Raw genomic sequence first — 18794 nt, 5'->3', positions numbered from 1 at the left:
CAGCAGTTAGCACAACACTTTACAGTACAGGCGATCAATTCCCGCCGCTGCCTGTAAGAAGTTTGTGTGCTCTCCCCATGACCACGAGGGTTTCCTTCGGGTGCTCCAGTTTCCTCCTGCAGTGCAAAGTACCAGTTGGTAGGTTAATTGGTCATTGTAAATTGTCCCGTGATTAGGCTAGTGTTAAGTTGGGAGGTTGCTGAGTGATGTGGCTCGAAGGGCTGAAAGGGTCTCCTCCTCTCTGTGTATATCTATTGATAGATAGAGAAATAGAGATTGATAGACATAGATAGACGTAGAAATAGACAGTTATGTCGATAGATAAACAGAGACAGATACATTGACAGATATAGATGAACAGAGATAGATAGACAGAAAGACAGAGGGAGATGAATAAAATTGGGGAAAGCTGGAAACAGGATCAACACTTAAGTGACAGAATAGATTAGAGCAGACCAGCCAGTATTATCAACAAAATGGTTTATTGACCTTGACACGCCATACACACTTGGTGTTGTGAGAACCTTTTGATGCATGCAGGCACGTTGTGATTTATAGAATGTTTACTGTCTTGACTCAAATGCTATGTACAAAATAACAATTTTCAGACTCCTCCTTATCTGTTACCAGGTTTGATGAAATATGCATTCTGTTTCCTTAAAATTGTTTTCAATACTCCATAATAGTGAGAGATGAACTGTTTGAAGGATGAGGACACAACTTGTGCTTATCCTTCAGAATCAGAATTGGGAAGTGGAGAGAGTGAACAATTTCAAGTTCCTGGCTGTCACTATTTCTGAGGAACTAACCTGGACCCAACATATCCATGCAACTACAAAGAAGGTACAACAGTGGCTATATTTCATTTAGGTATTTGAGGAGATTTTGTACATCACCAAATATACTTACAAATTACTGATGTAGAGTAGAGAGCATTCACCGTCTGGTATCAGGTGAAGGGGTTTACTGTACAGGATCAAAGTAAGTCACAGAGAGTTGTAAACTCAGTCAGCTCTAGTATTGAGGACATGATCAAGAAGCAATGCCTCAAAAAGGAGGCGTCCTTCATTAAGGACTCTCTCACCCAGGACATGCCCTCTTCACATTGCTACCATCAGGAAGGAAGTACAGAAGCCTGACGACACACACTCAGTGATTCAGGAACAGCTCCTTTCCATCTGCAATCAAATTTCTGAATGGACGTTGAACCCGTGAACGCTACCTATTTTTTAAAAATTTAACACACACACATACAAATAAATACAAGCACAAATGCACACCCGTTTATGCATGAACACACACTTGTGCACTCACCCTCACACGTGTGCACACACACACTCTCACACTTGTGTACACATACACACTTACTTTTTTTCTCACTCCTTATGGGTAGCTTGCATGTCTATTTTTCCCTCAATCTCAGGTCCTCTACCAGAGGCCTGGGAGCTTGAGGGTTTGGCACAATGTCCTAGTGGTGCACTCTTCTGGGCCATGATCTCAAATGTTGTTCCAGGATTTGTTGGAGACACTCTCCCAGTTGGAGTTACAGCTCCAAGTGCTCCCATCACCACTAGATTACTCTAGCTTTAATCTTCCACATCCTTTCTATCTGCTCTTTCAAGCCCCGGTACTTCTCCAGCTTCCCATATTCTTTCTTCCTGATGTTACTGCCTTTCGGGATTGCCACATCTATTACTATAGCTTTCTTCTGTTCCTTCTCCAGTATTCCTATATCTGCTTGGTTGGCCAGTACCTGCCTATCAGTCTGCATTTGGAAGTGCCACAGGATTTTAGCTCTGCCATTCTGCACTACATCCTCTGGTGTTTCCTCTCTGGATTTGGGAGTATCCAATCCATACTCAGCATAGATGTTCCTGTAAAAATTCCTGCAACTTGGTTGTGTCGTTCAGTGTATGCTGTCCCTGCCTGCACCTTTCACCCTGCTACTATGTGCTGGATGGTTTCAGCTGGTTCCTTGCATAGTCTGGTCTGGTGTGATAGACCCTGCTTCTACTGCTGTTCTGCTCAGTGCCTGTCCTTGTGCAGCCATGAGCAGAGCATCTGTGTTGTGTCTCAGCCCTGTCATTTCCAGTCATTGGTAGGACTTTCTTATGTCAGCCTCCTCTGATATCTGGCGATGGTACATCCCGTGCAGTGGCTTGTCCTGCCATGGCCTCTGGTCCTCCAGCTCTGCTTCACCCACTTCCGCTTCCATTTCCATGTCCTTGCCTGCTGTCTGAGATACTCTCCAAGCAGGTTGTCCTTGGGGTCATCTTCCTGACATACACATGCAGGTTTCACATTTATTCCAGGACTGTGGCCTGTGTACATATATACACATACACCAAATTTCACAACACATGCCAGTGATATTAAACCTGATTTGATTCTCTTGTGACAATGCTATCACAAAGTACAAGGTTTTGTCCAACTCCCTCCACCCTTTCTCGGTGAACAATCTTAACTCTGGCTCAGAATAAATTTTGAGCTCATGCAATTTACAAAACCTTTAATCTGTACTACAGTCAAGTGCAGTCCTTTAATTGAACCTGAAGAGGCAAGATTTTAATTCACTACTCTACAGACTTTTATTTTATTGAGATGCAGCATGGAATAGGCCCTTCAAGACATGCTGCCTAGTAATCTCCCAGTTTAATGCTAGCCCAGTCACGGGACAGTTTACAACAACCAATTACCTAACCAACCGCTACATCATTGGTCTGTGGAAGGAAACCGGAGCTCCCAGAGGAACCCCCATGCAGTCACCGGGAGAACAGCTTACAAGCAGCTGCGGGACTTGAACCCAGAACACCAGTACTGTGAAGCGTTGTGCTAACCACTATGCTACCATGCCACCCTCTTCATGAGGTTCTCAATTCTTTACAAACGGACGCTAGAGGTGATGATTTAAACCAGCAATATTTAGAATCAGTGAAATGAAATAGTTAAGCCTCAGCTGGTGAATATCGGAATTAGTCCAGAAAGCACTGTTTCTGCCCACAGGGTCTCAGCTCAATTCAATGTCTCATCTTTGCTGAAGGCCATGCTCAAAAGATTGAGTTCCTACTAGTGACTCAGGACACGTCCAATGCAGAAAATCACCAACAATGCAGCATTGATTTCGCAATTAGGCAGAGCACAGCTGCCGCCAAAAGAGACAGGTGTAGATTTTGGTGCAAGGAACTGAAGTCAAAATAATCAAATTGAACTTGGCTTCACTTGTGGCTATAGTTTGGGAACATTTCAAACTACCAACAGAATGAGAATCGAGCCACTTTTTCTCCCAGAACCTGATGTACATAAATTTATAAATTTGGTCCAATAATAAAATACAGAAGTACATTTTAAAAATCATTCAAGAGCTTAGGTGAATAAATTTTCTTTTACATTTCCTGCTTAATTGAACCATAAATGTAAAAATACAATGTTTATATCGATCTTCCCTTGCCATTTGAACCGTTATTAAATTCAAGCAATTGAAACTAAGACTCCTGATAAACAAAGTCAGCAACTTGCAAAGTAACTGTTTATGTTTCCAAGGGCAGATGCAGTTCTTCAATTGAACAAAGGCACAAATCCCCTTCCCACTTCACCCACACTGCAAACTGAACAAAGATATTCAATTGCCAAAATTTACATACTTGTATCTATTTGGCCATGACTATCAAGTCAAGGTTATATAAAAAATACTCCCAAGTGCAAGAACAGAGGCGTTCAGCTGTCTTAACCGTACTAGAAGTGAATCTAGGGCCATTCTATGACTAAGCTGTCAAATTCAGCTCCAATAATATACCTAAAATATGTTTCTTCAAACAGATTTCTTGCACCCCTATCCCTCATACAGAATTCCTATGTCATTCTGGAGGAAGTCTCTATACGCTTTCCCCTCAGAATGCATGGGGCTTCCCACAATGCTCCTGTTTTCTCCCACAGTCCAGATAGGTTAACTGGACATTGTAAATTATCCTGTGATTAGGTTAGGGTTAACCTGGATCGTGGAGTTGCTGGAGCGACGTAGCTCAAAGGGCTGAAAGGGCCAACTCCATGCTGTATTACTAAACAAAAAGCTAAAATCCGATACTGTTATATTTCTCTCTTGTTCCAATGATGTAATATTCACAGCATGGGAATGAATACCATTTTGTTTTAATCAAAATGCATTTTTCACATTTGTGTTTTAACAATGGTCAACATGTTGGTCATGAAGGAATTAAAATATGGAAGAAAACATTGAACTCGAATAGGCCAAGGGCAGTGAAAGTAGACAAACCCAATTGCCTTTGTTCTTGCCTTGTGCTTGAAGGAATGGAGGCTGCCATTTTGTGAAGCTGCTCCGTAGCATCCATCTTGTGAACTGTTTGAGAACTGATTCTAACTCAAGGATAATCTAATCAGAGCAATTGAATGTGGACACAAGGAGTTTCTGCTATTGATCTGCTAAACCCAAAATAATTCTCAGATAAGCCGTGTATCCAGTACAATGGTAAGTTTGGAGAAGTAATCACATTATCTTGGTCTAGTATCTGGGTGACCTGATTAGACTGGTTTGAACCAGAATCAAAGAGAATAACTGAAGGCATGAAGTTGCGTAGCCCTTGGACCAGAGACAATAAGTCAGTCAGATGACCTCAACCAAATACAGTCTCCACACCAAGATGAAGCTATACCAGAGCTGTGTTCTGCCCACAATCTCGTACAGATCAGAATTCCAGCACATGACAGAATGACCATGCCAAGCTGTCATCACTCCACAGCATGGACCTCCAGAAGATCCTCCATACTTTCAGGCCAAGAAATATCTCTAGCCACAATCATCATGAGGAAACTTTGGAGATAGATCGAGCACCTGATAAGAGAAGCCAACCCTATCATCAAGATAGCACTTCAGTGGACCCATGAAGGGTGGAGGAAACGCTGGAGACCAAACACAACTTGGAGCCGTAATGTAGAGGCAGAAATGAGGACCCTGAAACACACCTGGGGCACAATAGAGAAGATGGCCAAGGACAGACAGAAATGGAGGACCTTTCTTGTTGCCCTAATCACCAGCAGCATAACAGGCAGAGAGAGAGATGACCTCAAGCCAACAAGAATGAAGCTCATCACTTGAAATGATAAGTGTTTAAAACAATGAGTTTCAAATGCAGCTCTGGAGACTGACCATCTCAAGGAAGAACCTCATGCCAGGGGCTGAGAGAAGCAAGGATAGATCATCCAGCCATTGGGAGATCCCCTATATTGGTGTTACAAATTTAAGAAGAGGTTTGAGTGAGTATTGGCTCAGAGGGAACAGTAGAATTCATGTACCAAGTTGTTGGATTGGGGTCAATGTAATTATGTTGTTGTTTGTGCAGAAAGTGCAACCATCTATTAATTTTCCTAACCTAGTTCCGTTGATGAATGGTCAACAAATAAACACTGGGACTATTTATGTAGCGGACATTATACACGCTTGATAGAGCATCTCTCAGATACACTAACTTAAAATTGCTCATTATTGAGTGAAACCCAAAGAAAGGTAGGAACTTAAAATTAACACAAAGAAGGTGGGGAAGTGGGAATGTTGAGTGGGAAATGATAAGGAGTCAGGTTAGATAGATGGGGTAAAAGGCAGAGGCCTTGTACCTCATCAAGTGTTGGTGCGTAATACCATAAAAAAATTTGTGTAAAAACCAGGAGATGTTGACGCTTATTAAGACTGCAAGGACACCATGAGCAGTTTGGAGTGGATGTGGGAGAGTCTATGACCCAGAGGGTACAGCCTCAGAATAGAGGGACACCCATTTAGAATGGAGATGAAGAGCAATTTCTTTAGCCAGAAGGTGACGAATCTGTGGATTTTGTAGCCACAGATGGCTGTGGAGACCAGATTATTGGGTGAATTTAAGGCAGAGGTTGATTGATTCTTGATTAGTCAGAGCATGAAGGGATACAAGCACAAGTCAGGACGTTGGGGCTGAAAGGGAAAATGGATCAGCTATGATGAAATTGCCGAGCAGACTTGATGAGCCATAATTCCGCTACTATGGCTTATGGTCATATATGATGCTACTTTACTGTGATACTGCTGCAAATAAATTTTTCATTGCATTTGACAGTCAGCTCAACTTTAGTTTTGATTTCAGAAACTTGAGCCAGCAGTCTGAAAATTTTGGCATTGTGGGCAGAGGAAAAGTGAAATGTTGAATGATATCCTTTAACCAGAGGAGTTTGTCTTAAGTGGGCCAAATTTTGCTGATTAAGGCCTACAATTCTTTAGGAACAAACTGGGTGTTCAGATGCTCCCAGATGGACAAGTCTCTAGCATTACACTTTCTTTGTCCAATGTCAGTCAGACCTGTTGCAGAAATGGCAAATCCATCCTTATAAAATTCATGCTATAAGATAACCCTATAGAATAAATGAGAAAAAGCAAAACTTTATTTTACTAATTACTTGAAACACTTGAAATTATTTTATATATTTAACATATTAACTTAAAAATTGTTAAATTACGTTTTTCATTACTGAAAGCAATCTTGGTTAGCTTTTGCCCATTATGCCACTGTACTTGGCCATCTTCTCTGTTGTGCCCCAGGTGTGGTTCAGGGTCCTCATTTCTGCCTCTACAGTATGGCGCCAAGTTGTCTTTAGTCTCCCATATTTTCTCCATCCTTCAGGGGTCTAATTAAGTGCTATCCTGATGATGGAGTTGGCCTCTCTTCTCATCACGCGCCCAATCCATCTCCAACATTTTCTCATGATGACGGTGACCATGTCCTCTTGATGACACTGAAGGAGTAGAGTGTAGTTGGAGATCTCTCTTAGCCAGAAAATATGGAGGATCTTCCGGAGGCTCATGGTGTGGAATGACGACAGATTGGCAAGGTCATTCTCTGTCATACGCCAGTGTTCTGACCGTACAAGAGTGTGGACAGAACACAGCTCTGGTACAACTTCACCTTGGTGCAGATGCTGTAATTGGTTGATCCTCATTTGTTACTCATTGATCTGAAGATGTTTCTTGGTTTGTTGAGTCTGTGCTGGATGTCGTCCTTGGTCCCACCACCCTGCTGAATGATGCTACCCAGGTAGGTGAATCTGCTGGGGCTGGGTAAGTCAACACCATTTGCCTTGATGGGAGGAGGACACTACACTGAGGGTCACGGTCTCACTCTTTCTCTGGCTGACTCAATCCACACTGTCCACCAAAGTCACACAGGCTCAAAGTTTTCTCTTGCATGTGCTGGTATGTATATGATAGTAATGCAAGTTTATCCACAAAGTCAAGGTCTTCTGAAGTACAGAGTCCACCTAATGCCTCTGTACTCACCTTTAGTTATTTGCCTCATATGAAAACAATGTGAACAATGTGAAATGTCTCTAACAATTTTCTAACATTTGACAGACGAGGTCTTGATAGCTTGTTGGAGTTGGAATATGTAGCAACACTAGCAGGTTGGACCCAGCACGTACTTGAGTGTGTAGGTTATTAATGCAAATGACACATTTCACTATATGTTTTTTTGTGCCTGTGATCAATAAATCTGAAACTTGGAATGGAAGTTGCTTCTTAACCTATAGTTTTATTGCCTGTCAAAGGTGTTTATTTTGGGGACAGGAGTTCAAATGGACATCAAATGCTTGATTTAAAAAAAGGCTAGCTTGGCCATCACTCCACATCCAATGCACCGAGTGAGAAGATCTAGCCTTGTAAAATAGAACTAAATCAATCTAAAATGATGGGTACTAATATTATAAGATTAACCTTCTCAGGTTAAATTAAGCAAATTACAATTGGGATGATGTACAAAACAAACAAAATGCATGAGACAGTCAAGCAGGTCAAAGTTCCTCAGTGGAGCTTGTTAGGGCACATTCTGGAGTTAAGGTATATAGCAAAATTAATTTCCCCGGCAACCAATCCTTAGACAGGAATGTGGATTAGAGATAGAATTTAAAATGCACCCCTCAACACTAGTTTTCCTGGAATCATGGACTAGAGTTGATTGCAAACCAGACAATAGTGATTAACATCAAAGTTGCTGACGAAGGGTCTTGGCCTGAAACATCGACCGTACCTCTTCCTAGAGATGCTGCCTGGCCTGCTGCGTTCACCAGCAACTTTGATGTGTGTTGCTTGAATTTCCAGCATCTGCAGAATTCCTGTTGTTAATAGTGATTAACATTCATTTTGGGTGTCTGGAGTTGGGTGCAAAGAAGGAAGTGTGTGAAAACTGCATGTAAGGAAGCACTGTAGATACATTATAACAAAAGAATTGCCCTGCTGTTACCTTTGATCCCTAGCATATAAAAATGTCATGTAATATTGGGTCAGGAGGCCTATTCCTCCAAGAGGGTCTCAATAGGATGCTCCTTGCTTGTTTTTGTTGAATAAAATAGTTCTACTAGCTTCAGTGTCTCTCTGGTGACTTCATTCACGTTACAGCAAAGATGTCAGATGATGCCTGACATTTCCTTTCTTTTTTGGGTAGTGAGCACACTGACAAGGTCAACAGGCATTAACCATTGTGTATCTCCTCTCAACTGTTGTCACATGTACCTTATGGTGCCCTTTGGCAGGCAGGCAGAACAGCACAGTTCAACAACACTCTCCCTTCTTAGCTGTCCAGAACTGCCAAAAGAAAATCAAATAGGTGGATTTCCCTTTTTTTGGCCATTTAATAGCATGGATGGGTTAATTTAAAGCAAATCACGCGCCAAAACTGGAAGAATGTTATATTGTTGCTTCAAACTTCTGAACAGACATTTGCTTAGGAAAAGAAATTGGGGTTAGAGTAGGGGTAGAAATATTTTGTTAAACAAATCGCCATTTCTGGGATTAAGCTAAATACAATGGCACTGACTTCCCCAAACCACTTACTTTATTTAAGAAACACACACAGATGTCCAGCACTGCACACAGTCTCTTGTGTTTATTTTTTGAAATTTTAAACCAGAGATTCCCATCCTGGAGCCCACAGAGCCCTCGGTTAATGGTAGTGGTCCATGGCATAAAAAAGTTGAGAACCCCTGATTTAAACCCCTTTGAAACTATAATAAGTTGCTGATATTCCAAGTTATATTGGCCAAACAAAAAAAAACCTCTTCAATGTGAAAACTGTTAATGCAAGGAACTTTGACAATAACTATACACACAAAATGCTGGACGAACTCTGCAGGCCAGGTAGCATATTTGGTAAAGAGTACAGTTGATGTTTCGGGCCTAGTTTCTCCGGCATTTTATGTGTGTTGTTTGGATTTCCAGCATCTGCAGATTTTGACTACAGCTGTTGCACACCAAAATAACTGCACTTATTAATAAGTTCTAAGACTGCAGATCCATGCTCCTATAAAGAGTGATGTGCAATGGCTTTTAGTTAAACCTTCCTGTTTTTAAACATCAAATCACAATATCCCTTTTTGTGCTTGATCCACCCAAATTAGACATCCTGAATTACTTGCAGGCAACAAAAAAACTAGACATAGGCAATGACAAAGTTTCTTTTTGCACTACTTATTCTGAAATAATCTACAATATGCAAGACGACAAAATCTTGGCTTGCTTTCAGATCTGCTGATTCTTATTAAAATAGTTATGACTTTGGCAGTATGCTACACACTGTCTGTGGCTGAGCAAGTTATTTGGCACAGCACAGGCAGAAAGGAAAGAACCCATTTTTAGATAGTTCCTTTCATGTATTCCCAAGTTTAATACAGCAAGAAATTCAGACACGTCAACATCCCATAATTGAAGGATCAGAAAACATTAGTCACATGCTCAAAAAGCATTAGATGAAACATTCCCTACTCCTCTTCAGATATTGCAACCAGAATCTTTCATCTTCACTGTGGAACTGGTGGTATATTTCTTTTCTCTTTCATCTATTCTGCCTGTTCATGCGTCATTCCCTCAAAAGTGCTCTCAAGTACCTGCCCAGAATGTGCGTTCAGGTCCTTGATTCACTTCAACTTGGAAGCAAGTTGTTATCAGGCCTTGAGTGATGCTAATTACCAAGTTTCCAGAAACACCTGGCCTCTTTGTACTCTGTTCTCACAATTGAGATCATATACAAGACCGCAAGACAGGAGCAGAATTAGGCCATGTACTCTGTTATCCAAGTAAGGACAAAACACAACGTGAAGGTATCTCAAAAAACGCAGCTGAAGGCAGCCCTAATTCCTGTATCGAATGAATTTACTCATGCAGAGGTCATTCTAACTGCTTCCATAATGCTATTCTCCCACAGCACTCTTAACATTCCACTGGGACATTTCTATGCCTCAAGCCCAGGATAACCTTTTCTTCCAAATTCCTTTCCATCTATCTCTACTTCTTTACGCTACTTCCCCTGCCTACCCCCCACCACCACACCCTTTCTCACTTTCTGTCAGGACATAGTTTTCCACCTTTCTGCTCCCCTTTACCATTTCCTTTATCTTGCAATTGCCACTTCACTATACAGTACTGTGCAAAGAGTTTTTGGCACATATATAGCTAGGGAGCCTAAGACTTTTGCACAGTACTGTAATAATTTTATGTATTGCACTGTACTGCTGCTGCAAAAAAAAAATATTTCATGACATGTGAGTGATGATAAACCTGATTCTGATATGGGTCTCTATCATGGAAAGGAAGCAGGGAGAGGGGAATCATAGTTGGGAAAAGGGCATGGAAGAGGGGAGGGAGTGGGAAGGAGCACAGAGACAATCTGTAAGGATTAATAAAACAATTGTATACAATCAAATTACCTTACCTGGCGTCTCAGGACTAGGTGTGCCTGGACCCATACCAACCCGCCATACCCCAGGCACTTTTTAGCTGCCACCTGTCCCACGTACCTCCCGCAGCGTTCCACCTTCGCCAGTCCCAACAGCCTTTGCTCCTGCCAGATTTACAAACTTGCTTGCTGCTCCACATTGACAAGTACAGTACTGTGCAAAAGTCTTTAGGCACCCTAGAGATATACATGCACCTATGACCTTTGCAAAGTACCGTATATCAAGTCGGCAAGACAATTAAGGTAATGGTTTGAGAATGAATATTGTCAGATGCCCGAAAGCACATGCACAGTCTACAGCTCTGGAAACAAAAAATTAAATTGTCCTTCAGACACATTTTAACAACCACTATGATAAAATATTAGGTGGCAGGCAAATTGGAGATTATTTGGAGTTAAACTTCTGGGGGAAGGAGTAATAGAGAATTGAATTTGCAGCCATGAAATTAATCTTGAGCTCATGCCAAGGGTTAATTTTTAAAATACAATGAAAAACTACTTGATTCAAATTTTATTATTTTAAATGATTGCATATTTCAGCATCTTCTAGGTATCAGCAATAGACTGAATCATTAACACAGAACAGGCCATTCATCCCACAATGTTGTGCCGAACTAAATAAATTAGTAATCAACCAACCAAGTACAGTACTATGCAAAAGTCTTAGTCATATATATATAAGCTAGAGTGGCTAAGACTTTTGCATTGTACTGCACTATGTGTGTTAACGTGGAGCTGAGAGTGAGTTTGTAAATCTGGCAGGAGCAAAGGAAGTTGGGAATGACGAGGGGGTAGTGCTATAACCCTTCAATCCCTTCCACTCATATTCCTCTCCAAATGCCCCAAATATTGCAATTATACCCACCTTGACCACTTCCTCTGGCAGCTACTTCCAGGTACACCCTACCCTCTGTATAAAGATGTTACTTCTCAGGTTTCTTTTAAATCTCTGTGGCCTCTAACTTTGACTTCAGAACCCTGGGGAAAAGAATATAAACCTCCACCTTATCCATACCCCTCATCATTTATACACCTTTACCTCTGGTCCCTTTCATTCTAGAGGTGAGCAGAAAAGATGTGCCATCCAGCAAAGATCCAGGAAAAAGAGTATATACAAACCCCACCAAGATTTTCTTCAGCTCAAAGAGTATTTTAAAGGTTTGGTCCAATACTTGGTTTCCCATAGCATCTTGTAACAGGAATTGTTATGTATGAGTACAAGAGATAGGATGTTACATTGACGTTGCATAGAATGGTGGTGAGGCCTAATCTAGAGGACTATGGGGGTTACCTACCTAAGATAAGATATCAATAAGATTGAAAGAGTACCAAGAAAATTTACAAGGATGTTGCTGGGACTTGAGGGCCCAAGTTATAAGGAAAGGTTCAATAGTTTAGGACTTCATTTCCTGGAGCGTGGGAGAATGAGGGAAGGTTTGATAGAGGTATACAAAATTATGAGGGGTATAGATAAGGAAATGCCAGTAGACTTTTTCCACTAAGGCAAGTTGAGTCTCAAACTAGAGATCATGGGCTAAGGGTGAAAGGTGAAATGATTAAGAGGAACACGAGAGGGAACTTCTTCACTTAGAGGATGGTGAGAGTGTGGACCCAGCTGAGTGCAAGTGGTGGATGCAGTGCAATTTCAACATGTTGGATAAGGACATGGAGGGTGGGGTATGGAGGCCTATGTCCAGATTGATAGGACGAGGCAGAGTAATAGTTTGGGATGGACTAGATGGACCAAAAGGCCTGCTTCTGTGCTACAGTGCTCTATGAATTCTGGTCATTGCTTTGGTCAACTTTGGCTCAAGATGAATTCTGCATTCTTGCCAAAGCCATGACCACAAACCCTTCAACGTTGATTATTTTACAACTACACAGTATCAATGTCAGAATAAACGGGATTAATAAATATCACTTTACATGCATTTAAAAGCAAGTCAAACCACTTGAACAAAATGATCATTGTTTTGATATTTGGTGCTGTATCCCAGCACTCTGGAAACTCTAGCCCTGCAAGGTGACATGGTACAAGTATGGTATTAGACATTTCAACTCTGGGGAAAAAGGTACTGGCTGTTAACTTATCTGATCCCCAAATCGATTCAGAATCACAATCAGGTTTAGTATCGCCAGTATATGCCTTGAAATTTGTTAACTTTGAGGCCGCAGGACAGTGCAATACATGAGAAATATAGAAAGAAAACTGAATTTCAGTAATACATAAATGTATATTAAATAATTAAAAAGTAGTGCAAAAACAGAAACTTAAAAAGTTGTAATGAGGTAGTGTTCATAGGTACAAAGTCCATTTCAAAGTTGGATGGCAGAGGGGAAGAAGCTGTTATTGAATTGTTGAGTGTGTGCCTTCAGGCTTCTGTAAATCCTTCCTGATGGTAACAATGAGAAAAGGGCATGTCCTGGATCCTTGATGGTGGACACCGACTTCCCAAGGCACCACTCCTTAAAGATGTCATAAATACTATGGAGGCTAGTACTCATGATGGAGCTGACCAATTTTACCACTCTCTGCAGTTTACTTCCATCCTGTACAGTAGCACTCCTCCCCCCCATAACAGACGGTGATTCAGCAGGTTAAGGTAACTGGAATTAAGAATTTTTCAGACATGTAACCCTGGGGAAAGGAAAGAACAACACTATACCAACATTATTATTATTACTACGATAAAATGCAATTAGCACAGCAAGGGGGCATTGAATAATAAGCTACAACCTTATACTAATGTTGCTGAGAAACAATTTCAAACTATTTGGAAAGAAAGGAAAACATTATTAGAATGGTCAAACCTCTGACAAAATACCAGTTTTCACAACTCAGGCACCTGCAGTGTATTGTAGAATGCACAGTGAAACTAGTAAGCATTGCCATAACTTAATTATAATTTTACCTCCTTGGTCTCCTTCCATTAGCCCTTGTGGGTGCTCTTCGACCTGCTGTGGAGTAATCAGGTTCTGGCTCCCCATCCAGCTCATACCCATCGTCATCAGGTCCTAGACTTCTGTGGTCATCTTCAAGTCCATACGGCTCTGGCTGGAAACGCTCTGGCTGAGATCGATTCAAGTCAAGGGTGCCATCTGGTTGCACTTGTGGCTGGGCAACAGGATACTTATTTCGGCTAGGCAGTGTGTAGGTTTCATCTGGTCTATAGTTGTCACGTGGCATGTAGGCATAGCGAGGGCGGTAATGGACTCCTCGTGACAAGCTCCCGTAGTTATCAGAGATATCTGCAAATCCATCCTGGCCTGTGTATGAGCGATACAGGTCATGATGATTATCATACGAATCTGGATAACTGTTGTAGACTCTAGTTAAAGTGGAGTTGGCTTGTGGTGTGATGTAGCGGTCTCCATTTTTCATATATCTTCTGTCGATGGAGTCTGTACAACTGCCAGCAGGGGAGGAACCCTCCAAGGGCAATCCATCTGGACCAAGTGGCACTTGGCGAACTGTTCGAGTTGTCACAGTTTTAACCACTTTAGTAACCTGCAGATTTACAAAATTAATAAGGGATCATTGATATACAAATCACAAAGGACTTCGTACAGTAAAACTGTTTATTATTAACACTACAAAGTATACTACAGAGAAACCAAATGTAGGTACTGGTTGATTATGAATGGAGAATCAAGTATAGCAAACAGTAAATATTGGCAACTTGCAGTCCTCCAAGCTTATTACAATAGCTTATGTTATTGTAATACTGACGGTAACCTCACACGAACACGCACCTCGACCTGTCAGTTTTTAGGCCGTGCCACTCAGGGGCCTTTGCTAATATTATTTTGTGACTGTTTATGAGGGACCAGAACTATATGTGCCGTGTGTGACTATACAGTACTGTGCACAAGTTTCAGTGATGATAAACCTGATTCTGATATAGGTCTGCATTGTGGACTGAGGATGGGAAGGCAGGCAGAGAGAGGGGAATCACAGTTTGGAAAAGGGAATGGAGAGGGGAGGGAGCAGGGAGCACCAGAGACACATTCTGTAATGATCAATAAACCAGCCATTTGAAATCAAATGACCTTCCCTGTGTCTCAGGGCTGTGTGTGTGTCTGCACCCCTGCCATAACCACACTACCCCCCGCCCCAACCTCTGGCACTCTTTCTCTGCCATCTATCCTACACCCCTCCTGCGGCGCTCTACCCTTGCCATTCCCGACATCCTTTGCTCCCACCAGATACACAAACTCACTCTCTGTTCCAGTTGACAAATATAGTATCATGCAGTTGTAGGCACCCTAGCTAAGATTTTTGCACACCAACCTTAAGTTGATCTCTGCAAACAATTAAGGTTCCCTACCTCATCACTTCACTATCCCTGAGGCCTAACACGGACACTTGAAGCAGGTGGTTATAGTAGAACTTCAAGCATCCTAGTTATATATACACATACACACTAATTAATATAAATAAATCCATTGCACAGCACCGCATGTAATGTGTTTTGCACCTTGGCACCAAAGGAACAATGTTTCATTTAACTGTATCCATCAGTATGGTTGAATGGCAATGAACTTTAACTTGAAATTGAAGATATTTATAATAAAAGATCAAACAATTTTAAATGCGTTAGGAATGAAAAGATTGAATGAATTTTTTTTCTTTCTGTTGACAAACAGGATTAATTGAATGTACAATTATAAACAGTAGATTTGTTGTGCAAGCATACAAATGAAATGCCAGTGATTAACAAACAAGGAATTGGCAGAAAATACCTCTAACGTTGTCGTCCTGTTGAAAGATTCGCTGATCTGATGTGTAACTGGATTTATATTACAACATGTCCGACTAGATGTTCAATCTATTTAAACATAATGATTTTTACCACACTAGGGACAGAATATTTCATGTAGAAATGGCAGTCTTTTTCTCCAATGTCCTTGGGGTCTAGAGTTCAGGATAGAAAATACACTGATCGCCTAAGGGAACCAACCTTTTAATGAGATATCAAGCAGGTAACCCTCCAAGCAGTGCTCCACCTGAAAATTTACACCACAAGCTATTCAAGTGCCTGGGCTATAGCAATTGAGAATTCTGACAACTCATTTGGAGCACAGTTTGATGGATTGAAAAGAGCAGCAACCCTGGGTTATTCATGCCCCACAACTCTCTCAACCAAGAGTACACAGAAAGAGAATTAAAACAGTGCAGGCCATCGATCATAGCTCAGCAAGTTGCTGCATAAATCAGCTGAGCTATTGGGGAGGAGGGGTGCTGAAACATTTTGGAACACCACCAGATTTCGATGGAACATCTTGTCATAACTCCTCCAGTTAAAGTACATTTGGCCTCAATATTAAGAGGGCACAAGAGTAAGAACAAATAATTTAGAGAGCAGAGTCTGGACTATTAATTTGGGAAACAAGTATGAATTGCTCCTCTGGGAACTGAGGAAGATGAAGTCTAGTTCTAACTTAAATCAGGATTCATAGCTTTGTCCATGTATTAGTAGAAGTCAAATTAGTGGATTAATGTAGAACTCCATCTATCACTCATCCCCTTCAGTGTGTCTTCCTGTCAGTCTAAACCTGATACCCTTACAAAAATAAGCCTTTCACCCATGCTCAGAGGTGGGCCAGAAATGAGTCAGCTCAAGGTTATTGAGGCAGAGGCAAATTGGAATAATTGGCATCAGTTTCTTTAAAGCCATTTTAAAAAGCTCAAACTTCTCATTTTTGGGCCATGCAAAGTATGCAGTTCCTATAGCTACTTAAAGGTTCATTTATTATCAAAGTATGTATGCAGTATACAACTGAGATTTGTACTCTCCAGATTGCCACTAAACAAAGAAAACTACAGAGCTGTTCAAAGGAAAAAAATCAACCAACTTTCCCGCACAAAAAAAACTTACAGATCACACTAAACTTAAATCGCTTGTCCATTTTTACACAAACTTGCACAAAACTAGATCTTAAACTCAAAGAGATTGTACAGATGCTGAAAGACCAGAGCAAACACACACAAAAGGTGGAGGAATTCAGCAGGACAGACACCATCTATGGTGAGGAATATTTGTTTAGGCCTTATAAGGCATTGGTCATTTCTTACTTGGGAGTATTGTGAATAGTTTTGAGCCCCTTGTCATAGAAAGGGTGCACTGGCAGTGGAGAGGGTTAACATACAAGGAGTGTTTTACTCTGAATCTTGACTTGCTGGAGCGATAATGAGGGAAGATCTTATTGATACCTATCAAATGTTGAAATGCCTAGACAGTGTGGACATGCAACTGATTTTTCCAATCGTGGGAGAGTCCAGGACCAAAGAGCACAGCTTCAGAATACAAGTATGCCTCTTTGAAACGGAGATGAGAAGGAATTTCTTTATCCAGAGGATGGTGAATCTGGAATTCTTTGCCCAACACAGCTGGGGAGGCCAAGTGACTGAGTACATTTAAAGCGGAGATTGATAGGTCCTTGGTTAGTCAGGGCATCAAGGTTTATGGGGAGAAGGCAGTAGAATGGGTTGAGCGGAAAAATAAATCAGCCACGATCAAATGGCAGAGCAAACTCAATGGGCTGAATGGCCCAATTCTGCTCCTATGTCTTATGGTCTGAACAAGTTGATGTTACAGGACTGGTGAAGAGGCTCGACCTGAATTATCTCCATAGATGCTGCCTGACATGCTCAGTTTCTCCAGCATTTTGTGTGTTACAAAATTAAATATGATACTTCTTCCAATTCAGCAGTGAAGGAAATTTATCTCATTTACACCAAAGACCAGCATCAGTGTGAAAAGCAAGCATTTTTTATGCTGAGGTGCTATATATTAAAGACAGAAATATTCCATGTGTGCTCTCTACCATCATCATGTCTAAGACATAGTTATTCATCAATCTTTCCACACCTACAATTATGTATATGAATACATACAATAACTAATAGTTCACTAAATCAAAACTATTAATGATAATGATCTCATTCTTCTAACCAGGTAAATTCATCAACTCTATACCCAACATTTAAGTTTTCTAATTTGGTGATGCCTCACAAAACACAAGTACAGGTTGAGTACCCCTATTTGGAAAAACTGGGGCCAGAAGATTTTGGAATACATAATGAGATAGCTTGGAATCGCCATTATTCACAACTCTGAATTTACGCACCACAGTCACTGTCCTACAGCCTCCAAGAGGACTGCAACCTTGTCATTGGGTTTGGAAGCTTACGTGCCTCAATGACCCGAAGAGTTATGTTGGCTGGAGTCAAAGCTTTATGCTTTAGCTCTTGGGAGGTTCACCCATGCCAAACAGTAGAGTCCAGACTAAGAGTGTTCCACCGGTCCTCCAGATTAGAAGGTTCAACTCAGGGCTCATAACCCTGACTAGTCAAATTACACTGTTAGAGAAACAGCAATGAAGAATACTTCTACATCTGAGCCACATCGGACCTTCACTGCTGCCCCAAACACCAGCAGCAGCATAATGGGCAGTAGAGAGAGTCTTTGTCTTAAGTTACTCATCATACATACATATTTGGAGTAAAAATTATTATATACCATTAATATAATGAAAATATAATGTATGCAGGGTAACAAAAGCAGCACTGCATCAATGAGAGGATACTTGAATTAGCTATTGAATGACAATAAACAATGGCAGGCTTTCAGTCTCCACTTATGATCTGTGTTTTGATTAAAAGGTTACAGTACATAGCATTTGTATTTTATTATTTTTGTTTTAAGTATAAAAACAATCAGCATCATAGACTTGTTCTGGTGTTAGATTTTCATCAGTAGATGCTTTAAAAATTTAATGCTGTGCCTTTTCTTAAATTTCTGCAGCAAGCCTGCTGAATATTCACAATTACTTTCAAATTTCAGTTCATCGTGACAGATCTTTGCTTGTTTCATGATCAGCATACCACTAAACATCATAGATTCACTTCAATCCTGATGATACACAATCGAGAGCTTCTTATTCGCTTTATCAGTGGTTTTCATTAACTTCTGTTCATTTGTAAGGTCACTTCTCAGAACTGTAGTGTACACAGATCTGCTTATCGCTGGG

General features: G+C 41.0%; 1 protein-coding gene across 7 annotated transcripts in view; it reads right to left on the bottom strand.

Moving 5' to 3' along the window:
• Positions 1–18794, bottom strand: part of arvcfb (ARVCF delta catenin family member b) — a 500299-nt gene that overhangs the window by 160619 nt on the left and 320886 nt on the right. For all 7 annotated transcript variants that reach the window (XM_072240865.1, XM_072240863.1, XM_072240862.1 and 4 more), the window contains one exon: positions 13673–14268. In XM_072240865.1, the coding sequence (XP_072096966.1) occupies positions 13673–14268 (596 nt within the window). The remainder of the gene's footprint in view (positions 1–13672; positions 14269–18794) is intronic.

The sequence above is a fragment of the Mobula birostris genome, chromosome 22 (genome assembly GCF_030028105.1).
Source record: "Mobula birostris isolate sMobBir1 chromosome 22, sMobBir1.hap1, whole genome shotgun sequence".
In the NCBI taxonomy this organism is placed as follows: Eukaryota; Metazoa; Chordata; class Chondrichthyes; order Myliobatiformes; family Myliobatidae; genus Mobula; species Mobula birostris.
This window is presented reverse-complemented; position numbering and strand designations above follow the sequence as displayed.